This window comes from Medicago sativa, chromosome 5 (assembly GCF_051527215.1).
Source record: "Medicago sativa cultivar Bolivia chromosome 5, Bolivia_mono, whole genome shotgun sequence".
In the NCBI taxonomy this organism is placed as follows: domain Eukaryota; kingdom Viridiplantae; phylum Streptophyta; class Magnoliopsida; order Fabales; family Fabaceae; genus Medicago; species Medicago sativa.
The window spans coordinates 1019610-1046183 of NC_140753.1; the positions used below are offsets into that span (position 1 = coordinate 1019610).

A 26574-nucleotide genomic window follows, 5' to 3' on the forward strand; every position below is an offset into this window, starting at 1 on the left:
TTTGACTCCAGCGCATGGTTTGGTTTGGTTTGCCGTATTTATTTTAGCAACCAAACCGAACCAAACCGCAACACGAAAAACACTAATTAAACTTATGTCACCAAACCTAGTACTCATAAAAATTCAATGAAAAATTTAATAGAATGACATGATTTTTCTCTTGTTAAGTTTCTTCTATGCTTTTGATTTAAAAATGTAGTTGTGTATTTTAATTTAATTCCACTTTCACTTTTGCATATATGTATATGTTAGATATATTTTTAATCATAGAAATTCGATGAGAACTTTTAAATAATAATAAAATTTTACGCTTTTGCATTTCTTACCGAAGAGAGTTGTTTTTTGGTCAATATTTTTAATTTGCTCTATGTTGGATGAAAATAAAATTTTAATGTTGGATCAAATTTGAAATATTTTTGAAAATAAGTTGTTTTTAACTTTTAACTTGATTTTAATTTGTCCCCGTGAGCTTAGCTCAGTTGGTAAGGACAATGCATAATATATGCAAAGGTCTGGGGTTCGAATCCCGGACACCACAAAAAAAAAACTTGATTTGATTTTAATTTTGGAAACAAAAAATTGTATTGTCTAGCAAAAAACCGCAACAACCGAACCAACCAAAACCACATTGGTTTGATTTGGTTTTCATTTTAAAAGCTAGATGTCTTTTAGCTTCAAAACCGAACATCCTAATAGTGGGGGTATGAATTTTTTAAAAAAAAGATAAGAATTTATATTATATTTGTTATGTTTTTTTGAAAGATATTATATTTTTTTTTGTGACAAATATTTGTTATATTGTATCATTGAAAAAGATAAGTACAATTTGTTACAATATAAAAATGCAAAATATCTATTATTTATACCTATAATTTTAATCAAAATTAAATTAATTTTAAACAAAATTTCATAAAAACTAATGTTCGTAACACATCAGCGCAATAAAAAGAACAAATAGTCGGACACAGAGTGTCTATTAACCGCTAGTTTATATCAAGGAAATACATGGGTTTGAACTAACTTTATAACTTCAGTTATACATTACTATTAGATAAATTTTCCTATAAGAATGCTAATTGTTGATTTTTTTTTGACAAAAGAATGCTAATTGTTGATGTCATTAAAAAAATAAGAATTTTATAATATTTGCTATATTATTGATCTTATTCAAAAAGATAAGTATACTTTATTATAATGTGAAAGTGTTAAATGTCTATACCTATAATTTTAATCAAAATTAAAATAATTTTAATCGAAATTTCATGAAAACTATTGTTCGTAATTTATATTTATCAACGCAATAAAAAGATCGAACATACGGGTATAGAGTGCTCGTCTAAACGCTAGTTTTTATTAAAAAAAAAAGAGCTTTATGTGTTTTTTATTTTTTACAACTATTTGCTTTGAGTTAACAACGCATAAAAAGATCGAACATACAAGTATAGAGTGCTCGTCTAAATGCTAGTTTTTATTAAAAAAATATATTTATGTGTTTTTTTTTATTTCTTATAACTATTTGCTTTGAGTTAACAACGCATCAATGAAAATATAAAGGAAAAAACTTATACAATTCCTCTATGTGTTTTTCGTATGGTTTTTAACTAAAAATACATCTTTATTAAATATAACAAACTTTAAGAAAATTATTGATGTGTGATAAAATAATAATGAATTTAATTGAAACCATTCGAAAAACACCTAAGCATTGTGCAACTTTTTTCCAAATAAAAAGCCTTTCCAGTTTAAACAAGATTTGTTTTAGGTTTGTGCTTACGAACTTAAAACCCTAGTTGCCTTTATCAAACTAGCTAGCGTCTTTTCTCATTCCAAATTCGTTAACCTAAACACCGCCATGATGCAAGCTGCAGCAGACAAGCTAGTTTCCGTCATAGGTCACTGGCTCCCGTTCCCGTTCCGACAGCAGCAGCAACAACAACAACAACAACAAAGAATAGTTTTCTACGATGAAGCTGATGATAACGATATGTGGGTGATTTGTCCGTTCAAGAATTGCTCAGGTTATCTCTTGAATGACGGGTTTCAAACTGTTATTGATGCAGAATGCCCTATTTGTCATAGGTTATTCTGCTCGCGATGCAACGTTCCTTGGCACGCAGGTGAAACCTGTCAACAATTCCAACACAACAAACTCAAATGGGAAATCCTTGATTCAAAGAAGAGAGAATCTCCCTTTGGTGATGAAGAAAATCATACACCGGTTTCACAGTCCAAGTCATTATGTCCAATTAGAAAGAGTGCGCGTCTATGTAATCAGTCTCCTAGTCCTCCTCCGATTCAAGAAGATTTGGTGCAATCTTGTATTGTTGGGTGGCAAAAGACTACTTATTGTCCATTTAAGAATTGTTCAGTTTTGTTGGTGAATGATGGTGATGATGTTGTTACTAGCGCGGAGTGTCCTTCGTGTCATAGGCTATTTTGTGCACAATGTAAGGTTCCGTGGCATGGAGGAATCAACTGTGACGAATTCAAACAACAAAAGAAGGGGAAAGAAGCAGCAGCTGCCATAGAGACCGAAACTGGTTCTCGACAGTCACCAAACTCCTTTTGTGGTATATGTTTTGATTCTATACCAGAGAATGATATTGTTAGAGGAAGTGGCACATGCAATCATCCATTTTGTGCTAATTGTATATCTAACCATGTGGGTGCTCAACTAAGCCAGAATATAATGGAGTTTAATTGCCCAAATCCAAGATGTTTCGAGAAGTTAAAGCCGCAACATTTGCATTCCATTTTGCCTGAAGAAGTCATTGTTCGATGGGAATCAGAAAGGATCTAGTCTTCCATAAAAGGTGTTCTTGGATTACAATGAATGATGTATTTCTTTTTCATAAATGCTGATATACAAATAGTTTGTCTCTTTGCTGTCGGTTTAATGTTTCTATGCACATGCCATGAAATGTGTAATGAAGTTTTCTATCAGATGAACATCATTTTCCTCTATATTTTGATCTAGTTTCTATGCTCATATGCATCTTTTTGTAACTAGGTATCTAGTAGATTTTGATGTCAAACCTTAGTCCTAGAGATTATTGAGATTAGATTTTCCTCATTTGTTGACATTAAGCTATAATTGGACTAAGATTCAAAACAGTGATGTATCATAATCAAGGAGATACAGTGCCATGAGCTCCTTTAATTTCAGGTATATATGAATATTCAATGGTGATTTGTAGACGAACTTTTATTAAATCAAAACTGCTTAGTCTACTCGCTTGACGCAAATGTGGACAACTGGACATAACGTTTGTTGTAAAGACGTGTAGAAGAAAGAATATGTTAACTTGGAACAATCAATTAAAGGATAACTAGATTTTGGCCGAGTTACTTGGATCATACCCTTCCTCCTCCAACTAGTCATAAAGGGAGGGGGATACCCCTCCATTTAGCAACATAGTGAATCTATAGTATGATAGTCTGATTATTTTCCAAATTCTGAGCAATAGCAAATCACTTCTAGATTGCATGACCTTGGGAAGGGAAATATGAAGCTGGTAAGATCAGATCAGTATATAGAGGTGCATATGCCTACCTATCATATGCAAATTTTCCTTATTTTTCTCTTTTCATTATGAGTGAATCATTATAACACAGTTCAATAAAAATTATAAAATGTTACTTTCTTTACTATGAGACAGCTAAGAGCTTGATCTAGTTTTCGTTAGGCGGTATAATTCTGCACCGGAGGGTATCAAAATTTCATTAGATATAATATCACATGGCTATCTGGATTATGTAAATTTTATTAGTTATGTTATATCTAATGAAATTGTCTTGTCCATATACCACTAGTAATATTAGTACAGCATTCCCCTAAGAAATTGAACTGGGTACTGAAGACCAAACTAAGTGGTAATTCCACAAATTTAGTTAATGATTTGAAACTTGAAAGGTTTTTAGGTAGGCTCATTATAGGAGAAAAATTTGAAAGGTTTACTTGGTGTATGGTACATTACATGCAAAACCAATAATGAGTGAAACATAATTAAAAATGAAATCAACATAAAGAAAAAAAAGGTGAAAAATGAAATCAACTGATTCAACACCAGCCACCAAATGTTGCCAATCAATCGAAAGAACCAGATTCTGAATCATGTCATATAAAAAACTTAAAATAAATGTAGTACAAGGAGAGTGAAAATTGAGAACTAAAGGGAAGAATAAAAGACCGTCTGTAACAGTGTTTATCGGTTAGTTCGACTCTGAAGAGAATACTTAAACTATTCAAAATCAGTTGAATGAATTTAGTTTGAATTTTACAAAATGCAGCAGAACACAAGAAGTCCCACATTCGCTCGAATGAGCTTAATGAAATTGTGTATAAGTTGGGGAGTACAAGATCTGTAGAACATCAAGACAAATCTCAAGCATATGTATGATGGACCATCCTAAAGCAAACGTATGATTTTTACCTATTTTTTAATCAGGGGTTAAGATCTGATTGTTTAAGGGTAAAAAAAAAGTGATTTTCATATTGTTAGAAACATTACTTACAGAAATGTTATGTAAAGTACAAAATAATTGTGTTTATTTACTACCATAAAATGTACTTTATTAATCTTCTTTTTAGTATACATTAAAAAGATAATGAAGGATCATACAAGCATGCCTTCAATCTAGGTGAAGGATCATAATAATGAACCTTTCAAAAATTGTCTTGACATATCCTACAGCAAAAAGAAAAAAGGAAAAATCCCCTTATGACTTAATCCAAACTCTAACAACAAACAAGGACAACTCCTTATTATGCTTAGTTAGAAATAGAAAATATTAAAACTGTCATGGCCAAACCAATAATACCAACAGTTCCTTTTGCAACAATCAATGGTGAAGCATTGTTAGGAGAAGGTGCCTGTGTACTGGCAACCGGGACTGGCGAGGCTAATGCTGATGGCGATTTTGTTGGTGCTGCTGAAGCAGAAACATTAAGCACATTGATATCAACTTTCTGTCCTGCTTGGCAATGGCCAGGAATGCCACACAAGAAAAAATGATGACCATAATTTGTAATCTTTATGGAGTCTTTGCCAGTGGAAAAGGTTGTTAAAGGGGATGATCCATTGCATGACTTGTACATGGCGTGTGTCACACGCATCACATTGTGGAATTGAGAATTGTATTCAAAAACTGGTGACACAAATTACCAAAACAAAATTTGAGTTATTTTCTTTTTTTCACTTTCACTCATGAACATAATAACAAAACATATGTACCTAAATGCCTCTTAGAAATAGTTTAAACTGTGACCGTAATATAACGATTTTAGAGGTCAAATAAATTGCAATTGCGGTCACATATAAGCCGCATTTGCCTGCATTTTACTGCAATTTAAAACAGATATTTGGAGCGAGGGGAACTTACCGATAGTGTCACCGATTTGGAAGTTCTTAGTAGCAGCCCATTTCTTGTAATCTATACTACCAATGATTGTCCAGCCAGAAGAGTCTCCAACCTTGTGAACAGCTGCATTTGAAACCTTGATAGCTACCATCATAACCATCAAGAAAACTACAGATCTCTCTACCAATCCCATGACTCTCTCAGCAAGGAAATTAGCAAAATATCCTTGAGGTATGTACTAATGAGACTCTTCTTTTCACTCTTGGATATTTATATATCCTTTTTTACTACATTGGTGAAAGTTGTAAATTGTAAGTTTGTTACCTTAAGAATGGAGAAATGAATTAGTTGGTCCCCTTCTTTTGTTATTATTAATTATTGTGATAAAAAGTGAAAACATTATTTAATCTACAAAAGACATCTGTGGGCCCTTAGTGCTAATTTTGGCTAAATATGACTATGTTTTATATATGCTTTTATGTTGTTGAATTCCTTTTGTCTGAAGAAATTTCTGTTGTTGAATTAAAAGCTTGTTAGACTCACTAACAAAAAATATATATCACTACCAAAAAAAAAAAAAGCTTGTTAGACTAGAATTTTATATTAAGACATGAAAAGTTATTGTACATTGCGTGAAGTATGCATAAATTTTAAACACATGTAAGTAAAATTGATCTGAGTTAGCATGTAGTTGCAGTTGGATTACGAGGTTGTTTGAATATACTTGGTCTACACAATAATCGATGTATTATGCAGGGTCGAAGAGAACATAGCGTGATACCAAACATACACTAAGTATTTTTTGCATCAGAAATTGATTTTAGTATCAATATTGTTTCTAGGTTGGACTTCCTCATAGCCAGGGGGCGGTTTCACCGCCCGGCGACCCCGGGCGGTCGCCCGGGCTCAATCGATAATTTTTGCACATTAGATCCAACTCAAAAGGCCATTAACACACTTACAAAAAGAAAAATTTGGGCAAAATCTGAAAATTCTCATACGCAAATAGGTTCGGAAAAGACATTTACCTCCTAATTTTATTTAGCACACTATTGACAGGTTCATCTCTATTATTTTAACGGGTTAATTGTTCGAATTGACCATGTAATATACATTATGTCTGAAAAATGACGACCCTGTAAAATACAAAACATATATTCTAGCATTGTAACTTGAATTTCTTCTTATTTTTGACCACCCTATAATATACGCGTAGTCTAAAAATGTGACATACAGGTTGAATTTTTTCACTATTTTTTTCATCCATGTTTAGCATGTTAAAATATAGCTTTACACAAAAAATTAAATTTCTTCGACCAGGGATAAATTAATTATGAATTTTTATTCCCTCATAATTATGAATTTCTTAAACAATTTATAATTAATTTGTATCTTGTTTAAAAACTACAAAATTTCATTGTGAAAGTTCTTATCATGTTCTAGTCATGCCTACAAAATTAGGGAACTAAATTTGACTTGTGAGTATACGCTTACGCGGAACAAAATTTCAATTTTGCACGTTTTGGTTGAAAAATCAAAATAATTTTAAACGACTTCGAAATGCTATGAAACTTTACAGATCTTTTTATGTATTTTTTATAGATGTCTAAGCAAATAATGAGCTCAAAATTCGATTTGTAGGTCGAGATCTCTGTTGTTTTATTTTTTGAGTTTTTGACACTTTAAAAATTCATAATTAATTTCTCGTTTGTCGAAAATTTATAATTTTTTCTGTGTAAAGCCATATTTTAACGTTCTTTCTTAACTCGCCTCTAAGAAATCATGAAAAAATTCAATCTCTTGGTTGTTTTTTTGGACTTCGCGTATATTACAGGGTTATAAATAATAAAAATCTTGAATTACATTTGGTCAAAAAAAAAAATCTTGAATTACATGTTCAGAATACATGTTATTTAATTACAGGATCAATTTTTCAGACTTCACGTATATTACATGGTCAATTTCAATTAATAACCCTATTTTAAATTGTACTTTTGTTGACAAAATGAGGAACATCTTTTATTTCGATTTATGACTGTTTATATATTATGTCACATGTGAATTTGTGATAAATTTTTTGCCCGGGCTCCATAAATTTCCTGGCTCCGCCACTGCTCATAACTTCTAAGGTGACTTGGAATTATTTCTAAATTTCATTATAATGTGATAGGTATCTTCCACTATTCTATGGTATTTGCATACTCAAAACCAATTTTGATTCTAAGTATTAAATCAATTAATTGATTTATATTTTTTACGAAAATTAAATGAAGCGATAAAAGTTATTTTCTCATAAACTATTTCAAATAAAAATATGTTCAAGTTAGTTTTAATCAAAATCAACTTTTATCACTACATAACCAAATAAAGTAAACAAAGGGACTAGTATGAAATTGAACTTTGAAGTATTGATTTTCTATTGTACGAGGTTGTGAGACTTAGAAGGAAAGAATGTTAGAAAAAATGGTTAGGATCTGTGCGGCTACTACACTTCACTGTGCAACCAAACCAAGCCAAACCATTTTTATATTCTTAATTAACATATTTATTTTGGTACAAATTCTACAATCGTTAACCTGTATTTCATCAATCGATAGGTAAATGTCATCATCATAAAACAAACAACTACCATAAATAATTGTTTCCATAGGCGATTTCACGTTTCTTTGCGCTGACAAAAGCATTGAGTATAGCACTATCTTTATGCAACAATACAACAGCAAATCATTTGAGTTTAATATATATATATATATATATATATATATATATATATATATATATATATATATATAATATAATATAAGGTTAAGGATTCAAAAGAAGGAATATTTGTAAATTTTATGTAAAAAATGTTCATTTTTAAAGTTTCAATGTGTTGAATGCATAATTTTGAAGAAAAAGTTTTTTTTTTTTAATTTCTAAACAAGTGTTCCAGAGGTACTTGTTAGCATTTTCCTATGATATAATATAATATTGTGTAACAAAATTTTACACATACATCTAATCCAATACAGTAGAAACTCTTTAAATTAATACTCGGTAAATTGATAAACTCTCTAAAATGATAAATTTGTCCGGTCCCGACTTGGGCCAACGTAAAAAATTGAAAAACTCGATAAAATAATAAGATAATAATTTTTCGGGAGATCCCTTTATAATTTCCGGTCCCAAGAAAATCATAAATTAATAATTCATAAAAACTGAAAAAAAAATATATTAAGAATACATTAAACACATTTGTTCATCTTGTTTACATTTACTGTACTTCAGAAGTCATTATTGATTTCCAATGCATATGAACATAGTAGTTACTAATTTACGTTGAGTCCCAAGGTTCGCTGCAACGTAATTCTAAGAGGCATAGACTAATTTGCCTTTTTGTTTGGTATGTACAGTATAATTACTTAAAAACTCTTTAAATTAATAATTATTAATTTATCGATAAATTAATAACTCTCTAAATTAATAAATTTCTCCGGTCCTGACATTATTAATTTATAGAGTTTTAACTGTAATGTGTTACTGCATCATTTAATGAGTTCAAAACACTTTAGTTGTCATATGTCATTAATTGATGTCGCAACAACTCATTGCATATATGCTTAAAACTTTGGTATATTGACAATATATATAAATCAAACTCATAATTTGTATATGTAATATATGAGCCTTATTCGAGTGGGAAAAGACAAATATGAATTAAATGATACATATGAATTGACTTAAAACACAAATCAAAAGTGGTGATATAAAATTTTTGGGATATTTTGGTGTGTCTAAATGGAAAATGGGGGCATTTTAAATTTCTTCCATAAAAAAAAAGATTTAGAAATTTCTAATTTACGTAAAAGTCACGCAATTACATTAATAGTTTGTTAAATTAAGGTATGATTGTTTATAATTGAATACATTTTTAACAGATTTGATTTCTTAATTTTAAAAATTGTGACAATATAAAGGAGAAGATGGATAAAAAGAGGATCAAAATAATAAAAATAATGTGATTTATTATGGTAACAAATGACAAGGAAGGGGAAGAGGATGGGGATGAGGGCATGAGTTGATATTGATACACAATAATTGATGAGAAATTCTTGTGTTTTTCCTTGAATCCATTATCCTCGTCAAGAAACTATCTCATTCTTCGATCCCTTTTATTTTGCCTTTCTCAATTATTTTTGGATGTTGAGACGGGAGCGCTTGTTGAAGATTCAAGTGGACCATTCTTCCTGGAGGCGCCTTTTACTTCGGTTTTAGAAGCTGCAAGCACAACAAACATTTTAAAATTTTAAAATATGATCTAGGGCATCAAGCGAGCCAATAGCAAAACTTTTGATTAGGTCTCAAGATCTAAAGACTAAATCTAAATTTTGGACATACAATATAACAAAGTGATACTAGAAAGAAAAAAAAACGAGATTAGATGATACCGTAATATTCAAGTGGACCATCTTTACTTGAGCTTTCTTTTACGTCGGTTGTAGAAGCTCCTAGCACAATAAACATTTTTAAATTTTAAAATATGATCTAGGACTAAATCTAAATTTTGGACATACAATATAAGAAACTGATACTAAAAATGATAACGTGAAACTTACTAATCCACTTTACACAGCGCAACATACATTTCCCGTTCACAATGAAGACGCTATGTTTCCCATCCAATTCACGATGGCAATTGTTGAAGCATTCTTCTTCTGGGTAAGAGACACCTTCAACATTACCAACAACAAGGCACACTAACAACAACAATGCAACAATTTTGTTTGCCATTTTACTTTATTAAAAAATTAAATGTAAAACTCTTTGCTTTGTTGTTGATAGTTGTATTAATCTTCCTCCTTCCCAGTAATAATTTCTGAACTATTGTAAGTATATATAATACATGAGGATCTGATGACAATTTCAACGTATAATGCTAAAATTTTGGGCTTCAAGATTCATTTGGTGTTTATTATTAATCACTTAAAAATAGGGAGGAAAAATGCTTGTGCTCTTCCATATTTTTCGTTTGCCCAACCACTATTTGAAATGATAAACACGATTTGTTAGCCAGTCAATAAATCTTTGAGAATTGTTGTTTTGACATCCATTGTTTCTTTCCCTAAAAAAAAAAAAAGACATCCATTGTTTCTTAGAGACACATGAATCAAAAAAATCTCAGTGTAGTTTACTGTTGGCTATAACAGGAAAACCGACGCTAGTTAACTACCACTGAGATTTTTTATCATTTCCATATGTTTTTAGGAAACTATTGTTGTGAGAACATCACAGGCTTGTTTGATTCACTTCTCAAAAACACTTTTTTAGTTTTTAAAAATTAAAAACTACTGTTTCAAAAAAAAATTAAAAACTACAAAATTTGTTTGATAAACTATTTTTCAAATTGTATTTTTGAAAACTAGTTTGAGTTTTGTTAGTTTTGAAAACTAAAAAAGCAAAACAGTTAAAAGTAGTTTTTGGTTTTAGTTTTCTCTTTCGAGTTCAAAAAAGGCAGACCTTTGACATATTTTCATTAATGGCATTTTTGTAATTATAATAGCATTTTGTTTATTTTTAATTTGTGCTTGGTTAGCATAAAAAAAAAAAAAAAAAAAAAGACATGTATACTGTCGAAAAAAAAAGGCACATCTTGAGTTGAGGTTCCAAACAATTTTTTTTTACTTTTTCATCTTTAAAACAGTTTTTAAAAATGTAATTCCCAAACAGATTTTTTTTATTTTCTTCTTAAAAACAATTTTAATGAACAAATTTGTAAAACAATTTTCAAAAACTAAAAAGCAAAACACAATCAAACAAGCCCCAACTCTCTAAATCTTTTCTAAGTTGGGCTCCTTCATTGCTTCTAAGGTGGCTTGGAATTATTTCTAAATTTCATTGAAATGTGATGTGATGGGTATCTATCTTCCCACTATTCTACAACAATACTTGCATGCTCAAAATCAATTTTTATTCTAACTATTCGAATAAATGATTTTTATACCTCAAGTGACAGAGTAAAAATCTTACAAATGGATATGGGCGGTTGTAATATGACTATTATTGTCATTTTGATTAATAAAATTTCTCTTTTCTCAAATTTTTTATTTTTGCAAAAAGAACTTTTAATCTAAATTAATTTGTTAAAAATCAATAGTTATTACTTTATAACCAAATACACTAAGCAAAAAACTAGTATGAAATTGAAACAATACGTTTGATTAGTATTGGTAATTGGTAAGATATCATCCAGTGTCATCTTTCTCTTTACAATTTGATCTTGAAGCATTGATTTTTCTATTGTACGAGGTTGTGAGACTTACTTAGAAGGAAAGAATGTTTAGGGAAAATGGTTTGGATCTGTGCAGCTACTACACTTCATTGTGCAACCAAACCAAACCATGATGACCAATTTTGTATTCTTAACATGTTTATTTTTGTACAATCGTTAACCATCATTTTATCAATCGATGGGTGAGTGTCATCATCATAAAACAAACAACCACCATAAATTGTTTCCATTAGGTCATTTCACGTTTCTTTGCGCGTGACAAAAGCATTGAGTGTAGAACTATCTTTATGCAACATCAAATACATCATCAATTATCGTTGTGTATAGAGATCAAATTTATGTGATAAGCAATTGTCCGTACCTCAAATAAGAAAAAAAATTTGTCCATAATATATGATTTTTAAACATTAGAGCATTCGTAATTTAGCTATTTGAGTATTTAAGTGAGAGATTGATTGTTTTGGTCCGTTAACTTAGTTAAGTTGGTTTAGACATTGTATTATATATCCATAGGCTAGGCCAGAGATTCTAATACCGAATTTTTCACTTATTTATCTTAAGAGATAAGTTTATAGTTAATAAACTAGTTGACAAAAAATGTGATAGATTGTGTATCCACCCAAATTGATACTCTTTCAACCCTCTAGTGACATGCTATTTGTCTTCCATTAAGCAAAAGGCAAGAAAAAGTACAATTTCCACTTTACATGTGGCTTTTTTAGAGTGGGGAAATTGCTTGTTTAACTTTAAAGAAATGAAATTATATGTATTAATTATAAAATTAATAATTGAATAATCGAGGGGTAATTATATTAATGCATTTTTTTGTTTAACATAAATTACTTCCACATTATGGGGTCTAATCATTACCGTTAGACTCAACTCCATTTGATATATTGATGAATGATTTAAATTTGAATTTTGCTCTACACCCAGCACAAATCACTCGCACCCTGCAGCCATTCCATTTTTACCCCTGCGCATGTTAAGTCACGCTGCGCACCTTAACATGCGCAAGTTATATTTTATGTGTGACTTAACATGCGTTGCGCAAGTTAACTTGCGCAGCGTTAGTTAAGTCATTTATCAGCAACACAGAAACACATTTCCCTCATTTCTCCAACTTCTCAACTTCGAAAATTTTCCCCCCATATCCGATTTTCATCATTCTTGCACCATTCAAAGTCAATTTCTCCCACATTATCAAGTAAGTGATGATTACCCTACTTGATGCAGGGCATACAGTCTGAGTGGAGCATGCTGGAGCAGATGCCGACACCGCGGAGGAGGAGTAGGAGTCCACGGGATGGACCAGCATGACTTGGCTTTTATGTTTTATGACTTGTGTAGTTTTATTTTTTGTTTGACATTTTGTTGGATTTCGTTGTACTCCGATTACACTTACGCTTTTTAGCGTTTTTATGACATTATCCGTTATGTTATTCGCTTATTTTATCCCATTATTTTTCGTAATATAATTATGAGTTGATGTTGATTGAATGTATTATTGAATGAATGATGAAAATTCTGTTCTTGAATGAATGTATGAAAGAATGATTGGAAAAACAGGGAGAAAAGAGGTTTCCAACTCTGCTGGTTGTATGCACAGACTGTGCGTGAGTTAACTCACGCATGTACAATTTTGGTGCGTGAGTTAACTCACGTAGTGCTTAATGAGTACGCACGTTAACTCACGAAGTGTTTAACACTTGTGTTACTTAAGTTGCGCAACGCATGTTAACTAACGCATACATTTACACTTGCGTTAGTTAACATGCGCAAGGGTAAATATGGAACGGCTGCAGGGTGGGAGCAAAACGTGCTGGGTGGAGAGCAAAATTCTTTAAATTTTAACCACATGATTTTAACAACTCAACTAATTTAAATTGGGCTCAGCCAATTTTTTCTCACCTTTATCTCTTTTCATGTACCCTATTCGCTTAACACTTTTGAATTATAAAATCTAAAAATTCGTAGCGCATGTGAGATATTAATTTTTTTGAAAGAAGAATGTGAGATATTAATAGAATGGAAAATAAAAGTATTTACATTAACCACATATGTATGGACCTTAGTCGAGCAGGAAGACATTTAATTCTCTAACTTCAAAGAATATTATTTTTAGAGGTCTAACTTAAAGAATATTAATAAATTTATGTTTTTCTGCCCGAATGTAGCACCATATTTCAAAAGTTCTAGGTATGTTTTGATGTGTTAGGTCTATGATATATAAATGAGATAAGTTTTGCACCATGTATATACATGCTTGTTTTTATCATTGGATCAATAAATCTTATCACTGAGATTTGACGAGACTCATTCATTGATTTAACAATGAACAACTAACTTGCGCATAGTGTAAAAATAATTTATTTATACACATTAGACTCAAGTCATCGCCAAACCTTTTTTTAATCGGACAAGATAGATTTCTTTTTCTTTTCGAAATCTATTCGGTTAAACGAGAGTATTATATAAATCTTTCTTTAATTTGAGGGATGATTCTTAAAAAAAAAAGTTAATAAAGGGATTAAATAGAGTGATGTTCTATAAGTTAATGTGCTAAATTGTTATTTTTATAAATTTGGGAGAGTACATTATGCTAATATAATTTTGAGTGTGGTGATTCACGCCAATTAGTTTATTCTACAATCTTCACTTTCAACATGAGACACTCTAAATTATTCTATTTGGTTAAAGGATAATTTTCAGTGTGGTGATTAAATAGAGGTGACTCATAATTCATTGGTTTGCATGAATAATAAAAAATACCATCGAAAGTAAAATTTCAAAATATAGTATAGAACATAACCAAACATTAATCTGAAAAAATAATCCATATATATTATTATTGTTTCCATAGACAAAATTTGTATGGAACAAACTTTTCACAAAGAAGAAACAGGGAAGAGGATAAGAAAGAAATAAAATCCATGTATAGCTTAAATTAAACTACTTCCAAAACAAAATAACTTGCATAGTATTTATATATTTGTTCTCTAGAGACTAAAATACTCATTTGGTATTTACCGGAATTCCAAGAATTTACAACTGGGAATTCGGATCATATCCATTATTATTATTATTATTTTTGATCTTAGGATAATCAGCATTAGCTACTTTCTCATTGTCATAATCATCTTCCATAAACCTCTTCCAGAACCAATGTTGCTTCCATACTCTCTCTGTCATTTCTTCAATTGGTATGTTCTTCGTCTCAGGCACCAAGAAAAGCACAAAGATTGACATGATCAAAACCCAGCCAGAGAAGAACAAGAAGATTCCAAACTTGAAGTTGCATAACATAGAGAGAAAAGCCTGAGCAATGACAAAGGTGAACAACATGTTGACACAAACTGTGACACTTTGTCCAGCTGATCGAGTCTCGAGTGGAAATGTCTCACTTGGAATAAGCCAACCGAGAGGACCCCAAGACCAAGCGAAGGCAGACACGAAAGTGCATACCAATATAACAACAAAAATTGCATAGCCTTTTGAAAGATCGTCGGAATGATCGGTCACCTTGATCCCAAGAATGATTGCTATCACGACTTGAGACAAGAACATTTGTACACCGGCTTCCAACAGCAACATACGACGACCAAGTTTATCGACTGAGTAGATAGACACAATTGTGGAGAGGACATTAACTGCACCAGTAATCACAGCTGAATAGAGGGAAGCGTCATTCTTGAATCCCACTGTATTGAACAACACTGGTGCATAAAACATGATCGCGTTGATGCCGGTGAATTGTTGGAATACCTGTGTTTGAACAAACAAATGAACAAAACAAATTTTTAATGTGACATCTTGAAAATACTCTAAACAGAATTTTAAATATAAATCTAAAATCTTCGAAAATAAAAATAAAAATTAAGCATATACTCTGAACAAGTACTTACTTGTAATGCGATGGAAATGGTAAGTTGAGGTCGGTTCTTGCGTTTGAGAAGATTCCTAAAAGGGTGCTTGACCTCTTTAGCAACCCGACTTGCCTCACAAAGCTCCAAGAACTCGGGTTCAATGTTGTCAGTGCCGCGAATCTTTTTAAGTACAGCTTTTCCTTCTTCAATGCGACCTCGCTCAATGAGACTGTTGGGGGTGTCCACAACCATGAGTGCACCCACTGTTAGGAGAAGTGCTGGGATACCAGCCAAACCAAGAGATAGTCTCCAACCCCATCCACCTGAAATTCTGCATGATCACAACAAAATCGTCAATGAACAAACTGTCTTACAAAAAATCAACATTGTATTCATAATTCTCTTTTTTTTTTTTTAATCTCAATTAGCAATCATTTTATTCCAAAATAAAATTATCAAGTAACATTGATTTCTTTACCAAAATTCTTGATTGATTTTATATGTTATTATCAATCAAAGTATCTGGCACTGGACTATGTGGGCCTTCAACAAATATCTACAAGAGGTGTGGTTAAAAAATATGTTACTTTCAAGGGCTGAAGTCACTCACTGATTGAGAATTGCACAAAACAAATCCACGTTTGTATGAAGTGTCTACTTTATAATCCACCAAAGTTGACCCTTGTAGACTAAAAAAATGGACTAATACACATTTCAAAGAACCAAACATGTGCTAGACTTTTAGTTATTAATTTATGGTGATAAAAGTCATAGAAATGACCAAAATTTTGTTGATTTTATATTCACTATATCTAACAATTTTGACCGGCACCACACACTAACCATTAATTCAATTTGCTTACTACTACTTACTATTCTAAAGCAAAAAACTGTCAACACTTTACACAGTTGAAGAAAAAAAGAGGTATGCAACACAAGAAAGAAACTTACTTGTTAGTGCCATAATTGACAAGGTTAGCAAACAAAATCCCAATGGTGACATTGAGCTGGAATAGTATATTCAAAGCTCCACGAATTCTTGAAGGTGCAATTTCTGAGAGGAAAACTGGCACAGCCTATGATAAATTAACCAAAAATAATTTAGTAAGATACTTAACCAAAAATAAAATTGATACACCTTATAATTAGACACTAATGTCAAATTGCATTATGATGACATAAATTCTTAGCTAGAGAGATTATTTTCAATTCCACTATGTACGTACGTGTAATTTGGACTACAACCACGTTACGTTACTATATGTGTATGAAAAGAATCAAAATTAAGGTCCACACAACAAGTGATGACAAAAGAAAGACACAGCAAAAAATAGAATTTGTGAAGGAGACTAGTACAAAAATACTGCCAATGCAGAACTCTTTGTTTAAAGCAACTTTAAGAAGACTATTCAATTCAAAACTCATTTCAAAATTTGGAAGATTCAAAAAAATTGAGTTCTCATTCTAAATGGAGCTTTCATTGTCAAAAGAGCATCTTCAATAATTTTAAAAACATAGAACAAAATAGAGGTCTACATCAATGGACCAAAAGTATTGGAGAAAAATGGATGATAAGGACTTTGGAATGGACTCAAAATAAAAATACATGGACTGAAAATAATGTCACAAAAAGTCCTAAGTTCAAACTAAAAATAATTGTGTCTCTCACTGACACGTGTGACAATCCACAATAAAATATGTTATATAGTAGTAATTTAATTATTCTTAGTATACTTTGATTATATACGTCGGTCATATTCTCTATATATATTTGATATAGACGCACGCAATGGAAACAAAATTAAAACTACACATTAATGTACGTCATTAGATGAAAAAAGACACTAATACCGACATTAGCATGTTCATGAAGCATATAATAAATAAATATCAATGATACTTAAAATAACATAAACAAATGTAGTACGTATTATGAGACAAAACATTGATCCTAATGACTAAGAGCAACTGTGACAATTGATATATACTACTAACATTTTAAAACTAAATTATTATACACAATAATCAACGAAAGAATCACATGTATACAGTAAAAGTTGCTAAATAATTGATTAATACCTGATTAGCAAAACCAACACCACAACCAAGTAAGATTCTGCCAACAATGAGCATGGCAAGGTTTTGAGCAGCAGCATTGAAAGCAACTCCACCAATGAAGAAAAAACCAGCAATCAACATGGTGAGTCTTCTCCCCAATGTACGAGTTGTATAGGATGCAAAGAAAGTTGAAGTTAATGCAGCTAGGTATAAGGATGATGTAAATAACTGCAATCCTTGATTATCATATTTGCAGTAATTACTATCTAATCCTGCCTCTAACACTGTCTTTCTGTATACTGCTGGGAAAAACTTCTTCAGAAATGGGTGCATAGATGTCACACCACCTGCATGTCACCACAAATATATATATATTAATTAATATCTTCATATTTTGTTTTAATTTAAGCCAAAATAAATTAATTTACAATCTTTAAAAATACATTAATATTTTCATATTTTTTTTGGTTTTAATTTAAGCCAAAACAAAGTGAATTTGGTTTGGTGAAGGTGGTGGGAGACTCCTTGGAGCTGAAATCTCAAAAATACCCTTAAGTTTGGTTTTTTTGGATAAGAAAGAAATTAGTAGTTGAGAGATTTAGGGAAGTGGCTCACATGCAAAGATTGGATTCCCATGTTATGTTCGGGGTTCATGAATCGTGATCATAATGACGAAAATCCACCAACAATATATTGAACCGTTTTTCTCGGTACAAAATAAACAAAGATCATTATCCACATCATCACATGGATTATAACAAAATTCAACCACTCAACCATTAAATATAATGTTTTATCTTTTGGTTTTAAAAAAAATTGAGATTAGTTGTAAATTAAGAATAAATTCAGGGGTGATTTGGGAAACAAATCAGAATCATATCTCCCTTTATCTTTTATAAAATATCAAAATTATACACAACAACCAATTCCTAATGAAGCTGATTTGTTTTCCAAATTTCTGTGATATGATTCCCAATTTACAAATTACAACTAACCTCAATAGTATAGATGAATCAATATCAACATATACTTTATTCTTAGTGATAAACAATATTAGTTCTTCATTATACATATTTTCTCTGATTTTAAATATGTTTGATCAAAGTTTGAACCAAATAAATACATTCAACTTTTATCTAAATCATTCACTTTAAATTATTTTATGAAAATTTGCATATATGTTAGATCAGATAGAGTATATATTTAAATCTAGAATTGTTTGTTTATTAAAAAATACAGCACATATTGAAAAGATGGAGGGTATCTTTTTCGATGATTTTGGAGATAAAGAAATAGTAGATATGTAACGTTCAACTAAATAATATAAAATACATGTAGGTTATATTGTGTAGAGGAAGGAACATATATACAAAGAGAGATTGAAGAAAAGAAAATAGTACCTGAAACACCAACATCATAACCGAACATAAGACCACCGGTAGCAGCCATAATACATGAAATTATGACGATCGGAGTAATCTTTGCCTCAAAATCACCCCCGCCACTCGTGGCGAAGCCTCCGCCGGCCATGGTTTGTTAGCTAGGTTTGCCTAAAAAGTAATTGAGGTTGTGAATCAATGCAATGAGGAAAATAAGAGAGAAGTGAGAAGAGAAGAGTTGTTGGGAAATATGACTAATGAAAGTATAGAGAGTGTTGAGGTGGTATTTATAAACTTTGGATAAGTTGGGATATGCTTATGCTGACTAAGACTATGACGATGTTGTTACACTCACCCACTCTTATTGCCCCACGTAGCTTTTCAGATTTTCTTTCTTAATAATTCTGTTTTATTTTTTGTTACGTTTTTTCTTTATTTGGATTTTTCTTTTTTGACGGCCTTGCGGTCAATGCCACCTAAATATCTAAGAATACAGATATAAATTTACCAACATAAAAATACCTTTTTAACGGAAGCAAAGATAAGATCCTCTTAAAAAACTAAGACGGGAGCAAAGATAATTGAATAATTATCATCTAAAAAAATATAAGCTTTTGGGCTTTGCCCTCTTTTTTACCCAATAAAATAATAATATAAGCTCAGTACTTTAAACGGTATCCTCTTAAAAAATGTAGTTTGTGATATAAATACATGATTTTTTTTTTCAAATAAATTAGTGGTTAAACTCATACACTATAAATATTGATAAGTGGAAAATCCGTATTTCCAACCCCAACCCCTTCATACAAATGTACATGTACTTATCAACCGAGTTGCATTTATGAGACTATATTAAAGAATTGTAATAAATAATAAAAAAAAACTCTTCCAAAAAAATAAATAAATAATAAGCTATTGGAATTTTGTTTTTGAGTTATCTTTTTTATGAAATTATCATTATTATCTGATTGTAAATTAAGTAGTAGTAAATGACATATTATTTTTTATTATTAATTATTAAAAAAAGAGTAAATTTAGAAGAAAAAAATAATTTTATGATTTTTTTTCAATGATAATTTTATGATCTTGATAATATAAAAGGATGATCAACACAATTTTTTTATCTATCATTTTTATTGAAAACTAGCGAAAAGAAGGGCAATCACGTTCCCCTCTTTCTATTGCGCTAAAGCGTAGATTATCAACGATATTTTACAAACGATATTTTATATAATTATATATATATATATTAAAATTATAAATATAGATATAGATATTTGTGACTTTCAAATGTAACAAACTCAACAAACCATATTTATCTTTTTCATTGAAAACAATAATATAAACATGGTTACTGCAATTTGAAATCATAAACAAATACCTATAATGCTAATCACAATCTAAATAATTTTAATCAAAATCACAATTTCAAAAGAAAAAAAATGGTTCATAATCTTCACGAGTTAAATATTTTATGAATCCATAAACTTTGATCCTCTTAAATAAAGATCATGAGTTTTTTTTTTAAGGGGAAAGATCAAAGTTTATAGATTTTAATTAAATATATATGTACCTTTGTTGATTTTTTTGAAAGGAGCTGTACCTTTTTTTTTTAAAGAAGGAAATAAAATAATTTATGAATACAAGTTGACTAAATTATGCATATACGAATTAAGGTAATTAGTTTTTTTTTTTGTGGTGTCCGGGATTCGAACCCTAGACCTTGCATATGTTATGCATTGTCCTTACGATTTGAGCTAAGCTTACGGGGACAAATTAAAGTAGTTAGTTAATCACATTAAATTAATCTATGGAATCTCAATAAAAATTAATTGTATTATTGTCTAAGAATTTATAAGAGTCTTCTCCATATAAAAATATATCTCATATAATTTCCGCAATACAAACATAAAAAAAAAAAAAAAAAAAAAAACCACATCACCTTTAAGTTTGATAATGTTTTTAGGTTGGTCTACTTAGTTTTTTTTTCTTGTTAACTGGTCCTTCAAAAAAAAAGAATTGAATTGGACATTTACATTGTATTTGCATTGTTAGTTTTTTTTTAAATAAATTCCGTTGGAAAAAAAACACATGTGACATTTTGATATTGAGATGACTCGCATAATCATGTTAGATTCATCAGTTTCCGTTCTACCTTCACTTCTTCGACTTCACTTCTTCGACTTTAAATAGATGGATGTTGGATATCTACCCAATAAAACACTGTAGTACCATAGTGTAAGTTCACCTTTACCGGAGCACAAATTTGAATCTTACTTAATGTAAGGATCTTATTGATGGATAATACGTAATCAATAATTATATAAGTGTTCTATAAATACTTGACTTTCTACAACCCTAATATTAATAAGCTATATAACAAAAATAACTAGATAGTATTTTAACTAAAAATAATTAATCTATTGTCATATATAAAATAATTAATAGATTCATGGTTTTAAATTATAATATCAAATGCAAAATTAAATTAATTATTTTCTAATATCTAAATATCATATATCGACATTCAGAAACAACTATTCACTACTACAAAAATGGGCTTATATAGCGCTTTTTTTTGGCTTTAGGTAGCGCTTTTGAAGCGCTATTGTAAATGGCGCTGGTAAAGGTAATATAGCGCTTTTTTTTCTGTATAAAGCGCTAGCTATAGCAGGGTTTATATAGCGCTTTATGTCAAAAAGTGCTAGCAAAGGTTATCCTTAGATAGCGCTTTCAAAAATAAACGTCATCTAAGACAAGTTTAAAAACAGCGTTTTTGTTTTAAAAGCGCTATGTAACAATAGGTTTAGATAACGCTTTATAAAGGAAAAAAAGCGCTAGGAAAAGCATTTATTTTATTTTATTTTTGTCAAAAAAAATTCCTTTCCAGATAGTGTTTTTTTAATTAATTTAAAGTAATATATATATATAGTCTGAAATTTAAAGGGAAATGTATATAATTTAGGCACATTATAATTGAGACTATTATTTATCGAATAAAACATAACCATATCATAAAAAATGTATGTATATATAGCATAAAAGTCAGAAATGTATAGCCTCTAATATGGTAACATGGATATCTCTAAGAGTTACAACTAATTAGTTCACATAAAGATCAATATCTTCTATGGTATCATGCAGTCTTCATCTATCCTCTTGGTCTTCTCAACATTTTTATCCAAAACAAGCACGCAAATCATCATTCATTTCCAAATTTCGTTCACTCTCCTCCACCTGAATATATACCAGAAAACGCCATTAAGCAATAACGCTTATTATATTAGAGATAAATTCAAAGTACTACTGATCATGAGTAGAAATTAAAGCAAGATTATAAATTAAAACAACTACGTACCACTTCTAGCAAATATATTTAGAAACATTAAACTCACCTTATTATAAAAAAAATCATATAACTTTTAGGCTGATCATGAACCGACACCATTCTTCTTAGATTTCTATTAGTTTATCTTTTGAGCATGTCACACACTTGAAACCATCAATGTACTGTATATATTATAACATTAAAAATAACCATGTTACTTAATAAACTTAATTATACATAGATATTATACTTTAATATAAAAAAACATACCAACTTTGGAATCTCATTTAGTTTTGAAATGAGAATATCTTTCATAAACCTCATCACAAAGTACCCGCAATCTATACCATTTTCTTGGCAAGGACAATACAAAAAATAAAATAATAAGTAATTGTATAAGTTAGTTTATTTGGTATGCCATGTAGAAGTCACGATGGATGATTATGGAATTGATTAGTAGGTTATACAAAAGGCATATGCATAGTGTATATCAGATTATCACATCATTCAATTAGTTTATTAGAAAATAATTCTAGTCACACACAAAAAGTGTTATTGTTTATATATATAAAAAAAAATTGAACCAAAAGAAAAATTATTCATCTTACTAGTTGTGTAGAGTTTAATTAAACCCAAAATCTTTAATAAACAATTGTCAAATTTCAGTAATTATTCATCAAACAAAAGTTTTGAATTTTCGATTGTCAAATTCATCCTAATCACTAACAGTGAAGTCTTAAATTTAGTTTGAACCTTGAAAACCTAAAATATCCAGATGAAAATATGAAAAAATTAAAGAATATTTGAGTTAAATTGAGGTAAGGAAAGAATGAAGATGGTACCTGAGATGAAGAATTGAGTATTGAAAAAGCTGTAACCGGTCGACGGCAGCGACGATATGATGCACCGCAATTAAGAGTGAGATAGAGGTGGTTGTTCTGGAATGAATCGAAAGAGACGGTTATGGTTTTGGAATAGATCGAAGGAAGCGAGTGATGGTGATGAATGAATTGATAGATATAGGTGGTTGGTGATGAATGAATCAATAGAGGTGGTGGTTCTGGACTGAATTTCCTGCACACGATCTAATGAAAGTTTTGAGAGTAGTTTTGGGTTATGTTATTAATTGCTTTAAAAAATACGTTTAATGAAAATTATGTTATAGTTTTTATTTTATCTTTAGGATGCATTAAAATAGGGATTTCCATTAAAATTGGGATTCTTTGTTACTTTTGAGTATATAACAAAAAGAAGTTACGCTTGTTAGTGTCTAAAGCGTTTTTTTTGTGTAACAAAAAAAAGCATTTTTTTTTCAAATATAAATAAAAAAAACAAAAAACGCAAACTTCATGAAAATTATGTTATAGTTTTTATTTTATCTTTAGGATGCATTAAAATAGGGATTTCCATTAAAATTGGGATTCTTTGTTACTTTTGAGTATATAACAAAAAGAAGTTACGCTTTGTTGTTAGTGTATAAAGCGTTTTTTTTCAAATATAAATAAAAAAACAAAAAACGCAACGTGCAAAGTAGGATTTATGGAAAAGTAGGATTTAGTGGGACCAGGACATTTGATTTATTTTTTTAGTTTGGATTTGTTTTTTGGGAAAAAGTTTAGATTTTTTTTTTTTTTAAAGTTTAGATTTAGTTTGTTATATATAATATACATAACAATGGTTTGTTATATATATGATAAAAGAATTAAAAAAGGTTTGTACCAAATTTTTTTTTTAAAAAAAAAGGTGTGCTTTGTTACTGCAATCCATTTTTCATTTTTTTTTGAAAGATGCAATCCATTTTTCATAAAAATTCAAAAAATATTTGAAATATGCTATGCAGGGGATCGAACAGGGGACCTGTTAGTTAATGTACATTAAATCAGTTAATAAAATGGCACTTTTTCTAACCTATAAGCGCTATCTTTCTCAAGCATACAGTAGCGCTTTTTTTAACCTATAAGCGCTATTTAAGGTTGATTTATATATAGCGCTTTTCATAAAAAGTGCCATATACGATTAATCATGTTTTTTATTTAAATAACTATTATTTTTATTTAGCCTATACTGACGCTTTCAATACAAAGCGCTATATATACTTAAAATGATAGATAGCGCTTTTTCAAAAAAGCGCTAGCTAAGACCTCCGTGTTTTAATTTATAGCGCTTTAGTGTTAAAAGCGCTATTTATGAGGCGCTATATTTTCCCAATTTTGTAGTAGTGATTATATCAAATCCAAATAAATTCCAAATTCACACCTTGAGTTTAGAATATATTTTTTTGTCAATTAGCTTAATAGTTAGAAATTTACCTTTAGGGTCATCTCTTGCATTCGCTGGCCCTCAACAAGATGTAACTCCAGTGATGACAGCAGAGGTGCCTCCACCTCCAGAACCGGCAGCAGCGGTACTTCCACCTCCAGCACCTCACAATTCAGCTACGGTTGTCCCTTCTATTCAGGCAGCCACAGAGGAAGTAGTTCCTTCGGAGGCAGTTCCTTTGCAACAATTGGAAACACATCCAGAACCGGTTGCTTCACCGCATCTAGGATCTCTCGAGAAGGAAGTGCCCGAGCAAAACAACACATCAACCGCGACTTTTATAGCTTTGGAAGCATCTTTGCAAGCGGATGATGTCGCATAACATATCATTGCAGATGAAAATTTGGCGCAACAAGGGGATACATTCTCTCCTCAGGAAAATTTGAATATTGTCAATAAAGAGCTTGAAGTTACTTATGCATTTGAGGATCAGACAGAAGTTACTACATCTCGCGCCGGCCGGCTGCCTAGTATTTCTATACATGTGTTAAAGGAGATAGATGCTGAGGAAAACACAGTTGATCGGGGAAATGACCAAGACTCCACTGCTGCAGATGTAGACCATGATGCCTTACAACTCCAACAAGCAGCAAACAATATCACAGACGAAGCAGAGGTAAGCCCACCTGTACAACAACATGTTCATATCAGCAGGAACATACAGGATGGCCTTGATTTATGGGCCAGAATACGTGAATATGATCAAAGAATGGCTGATGAAGGCTTTACTCAAGTTCTAACAAAGGCGCAGAAGCAAAATCGTAAAAAGCATGTCATTGGCACGCCCTATCAAACCCGTGCAAAGGGTGGTCCTCCATCTTCCAAATGATTCTGTTTTATTGGATTGTCCGTAGATTTTCGTGAAGGTATCAGCTGTGCGGACAAATTGGCGAATATGAGTTATGGGATTCAAAGTTCTATTTGGTTAGAAACACTTTTATGGATTTCTATACCTTTTATAGATCTCCTTTGTCTTTTTCTGTTATTTTTTCTTTTTTGGCTTTGTTTGCTTTTCTTATTTTTGAGGGTTTTGGTCTAGTCCCCCCCTCTCTTTTGTACAGACTTTTTCCCCCTTTTTTATTGTATTTTAGAGTTTGACAGGCATAGGACGGAGGCTTTCCGGGGTGCCATTTAGTTGGGATGTCGGTGTTGCCTCCTGATGTCTGTCTCTCACCTTGCTTAGCAAAACAAAAAATTACCTTTAATATGAATAAGGGAGGAGTTCGGGGTTCCAATCCTAACCCCTGCTTATTGCAATGTTCCTACCAACTGAACATGCACACAGAGTTAAGTGCAATTGCATCATATTTTAACTTGTGTCCGCATATAATATATATATTTTAAATATAGATTGATGCTTGATTTAGGAAATTAAAAAACAAATTAAATCTCAAATCCAAATTAAATGTAAATTTCTTAGTAATTGAAAAGTGTAAAAGTCTTTTTTTTCTTCATTTGATATCTATCTATTATACGTTGTATTAAATAGATCACTTTCACGATTAACCTCTCAGGCATAAAATCAAATTGATTATCATTAACCCGAGTCTCTTTTCTTTGTCTCCGCTCAGTCACTCTTTCCCATGACTTATTGGTACGACTCATAAGTTTAATTCCCTTATAATTTGTACAATTTTATATGTCCCCATTAGTCTTATAGATTGAAATTAGAGTCATTTTTCTCCACTCGTCCGACATTCACCTTTACCTCACAATCTCAGTAAAAAAGTTGGGTGAACCACCCAATACCTCTATCTTAAAGATTTTTCTACACTTCAATAGGTATGTTGTCGGGCTCAACCATTTTACTATTACTCATCCTTTTCAACGTTTATTTTACCTCGTGTTCATGAATTTAATGGTAGTAGTTATTGTTTCTATCCTCCTCTCTCATGTCTAGTCTGTTTGAATCCGGTAATATCTCATATCTTTCATAAGTAATTGGTGGAAATATTTCTTCTATCTATATTGTATATCTCGTTCATGAACTAA

The 26574-nt window shown here is 30.8% G+C and overlaps 3 protein-coding genes and 2 long non-coding RNA genes across 5 annotated transcripts; 1 reads left to right on the forward strand and 4 right to left on the reverse strand.

The window, feature by feature from the left end:
- The first annotated feature begins 1782 nt into the window (after positions 1 to 1782).
- LOC146918904 (uncharacterized) lies at positions 1783 to 3202 on the forward strand. Its single transcript, XM_085712131.1, has one exon. The coding sequence runs from the start codon at positions 1853 to 1855 to the stop codon at positions 2798 to 2800; it is 948 nt and encodes a 315-aa protein (XP_085568257.1). The 5' UTR covers positions 1783 to 1852; the 3' UTR covers positions 2801 to 3202.
- A 1345-nt stretch (positions 3203 to 4547) lies between these two features.
- On the reverse strand, positions 4548 to 5677 carry LOC146918905 (mavicyanin-like). The gene is made up of 2 exons (XM_085712132.1): positions 5383 to 5677; positions 4548 to 5148 (listed from the first exon to the last, which is right to left on the reverse strand). Exons 1-2 carry the CDS (start codon positions 5552 to 5554, stop codon positions 4772 to 4774), a joined length of 549 nt encoding a protein of 182 aa, XP_085568258.1. The 5' UTR covers positions 5555 to 5677; the 3' UTR covers positions 4548 to 4771.
- Positions 5678 to 9342: 3665 nt separating this feature from the next.
- Positions 9343 to 10212, reverse strand: LOC146918906 (uncharacterized). Its single transcript, XR_015011265.1, has 3 exons — positions 9960 to 10212; positions 9792 to 9851; positions 9343 to 9621 (listed from the first exon to the last, which is right to left on the reverse strand). It is a non-coding gene; the product is annotated as an uncharacterized LOC146918906 (long non-coding RNA).
- A 4238-nt stretch (positions 10213 to 14450) lies between these two features.
- On the reverse strand, positions 14451 to 19194 carry LOC146918907 (Major facilitator superfamily protein). The gene is made up of 5 exons (XM_085712137.1): positions 18957 to 19194; positions 17578 to 17903; positions 16450 to 16574; positions 15538 to 15829; positions 14451 to 15397 (listed from the first exon to the last, which is right to left on the reverse strand). Exons 1-5 carry the CDS (start codon positions 19084 to 19086, stop codon positions 14678 to 14680), a joined length of 1593 nt encoding a protein of 530 aa, XP_085568263.1. The 5' UTR covers positions 19087 to 19194; the 3' UTR covers positions 14451 to 14677.
- Positions 19195 to 21947: 2753 nt separating this feature from the next.
- Positions 21948 to 22446, reverse strand: LOC146918908 (uncharacterized). The gene is made up of 2 exons (XR_015010648.1): positions 22331 to 22446; positions 21948 to 22172 (listed from the first exon to the last, which is right to left on the reverse strand). It is a non-coding gene; the product is annotated as an uncharacterized LOC146918908 (long non-coding RNA).
- Between the last annotated feature and the right edge of the window lie 4128 nt (positions 22447 to 26574).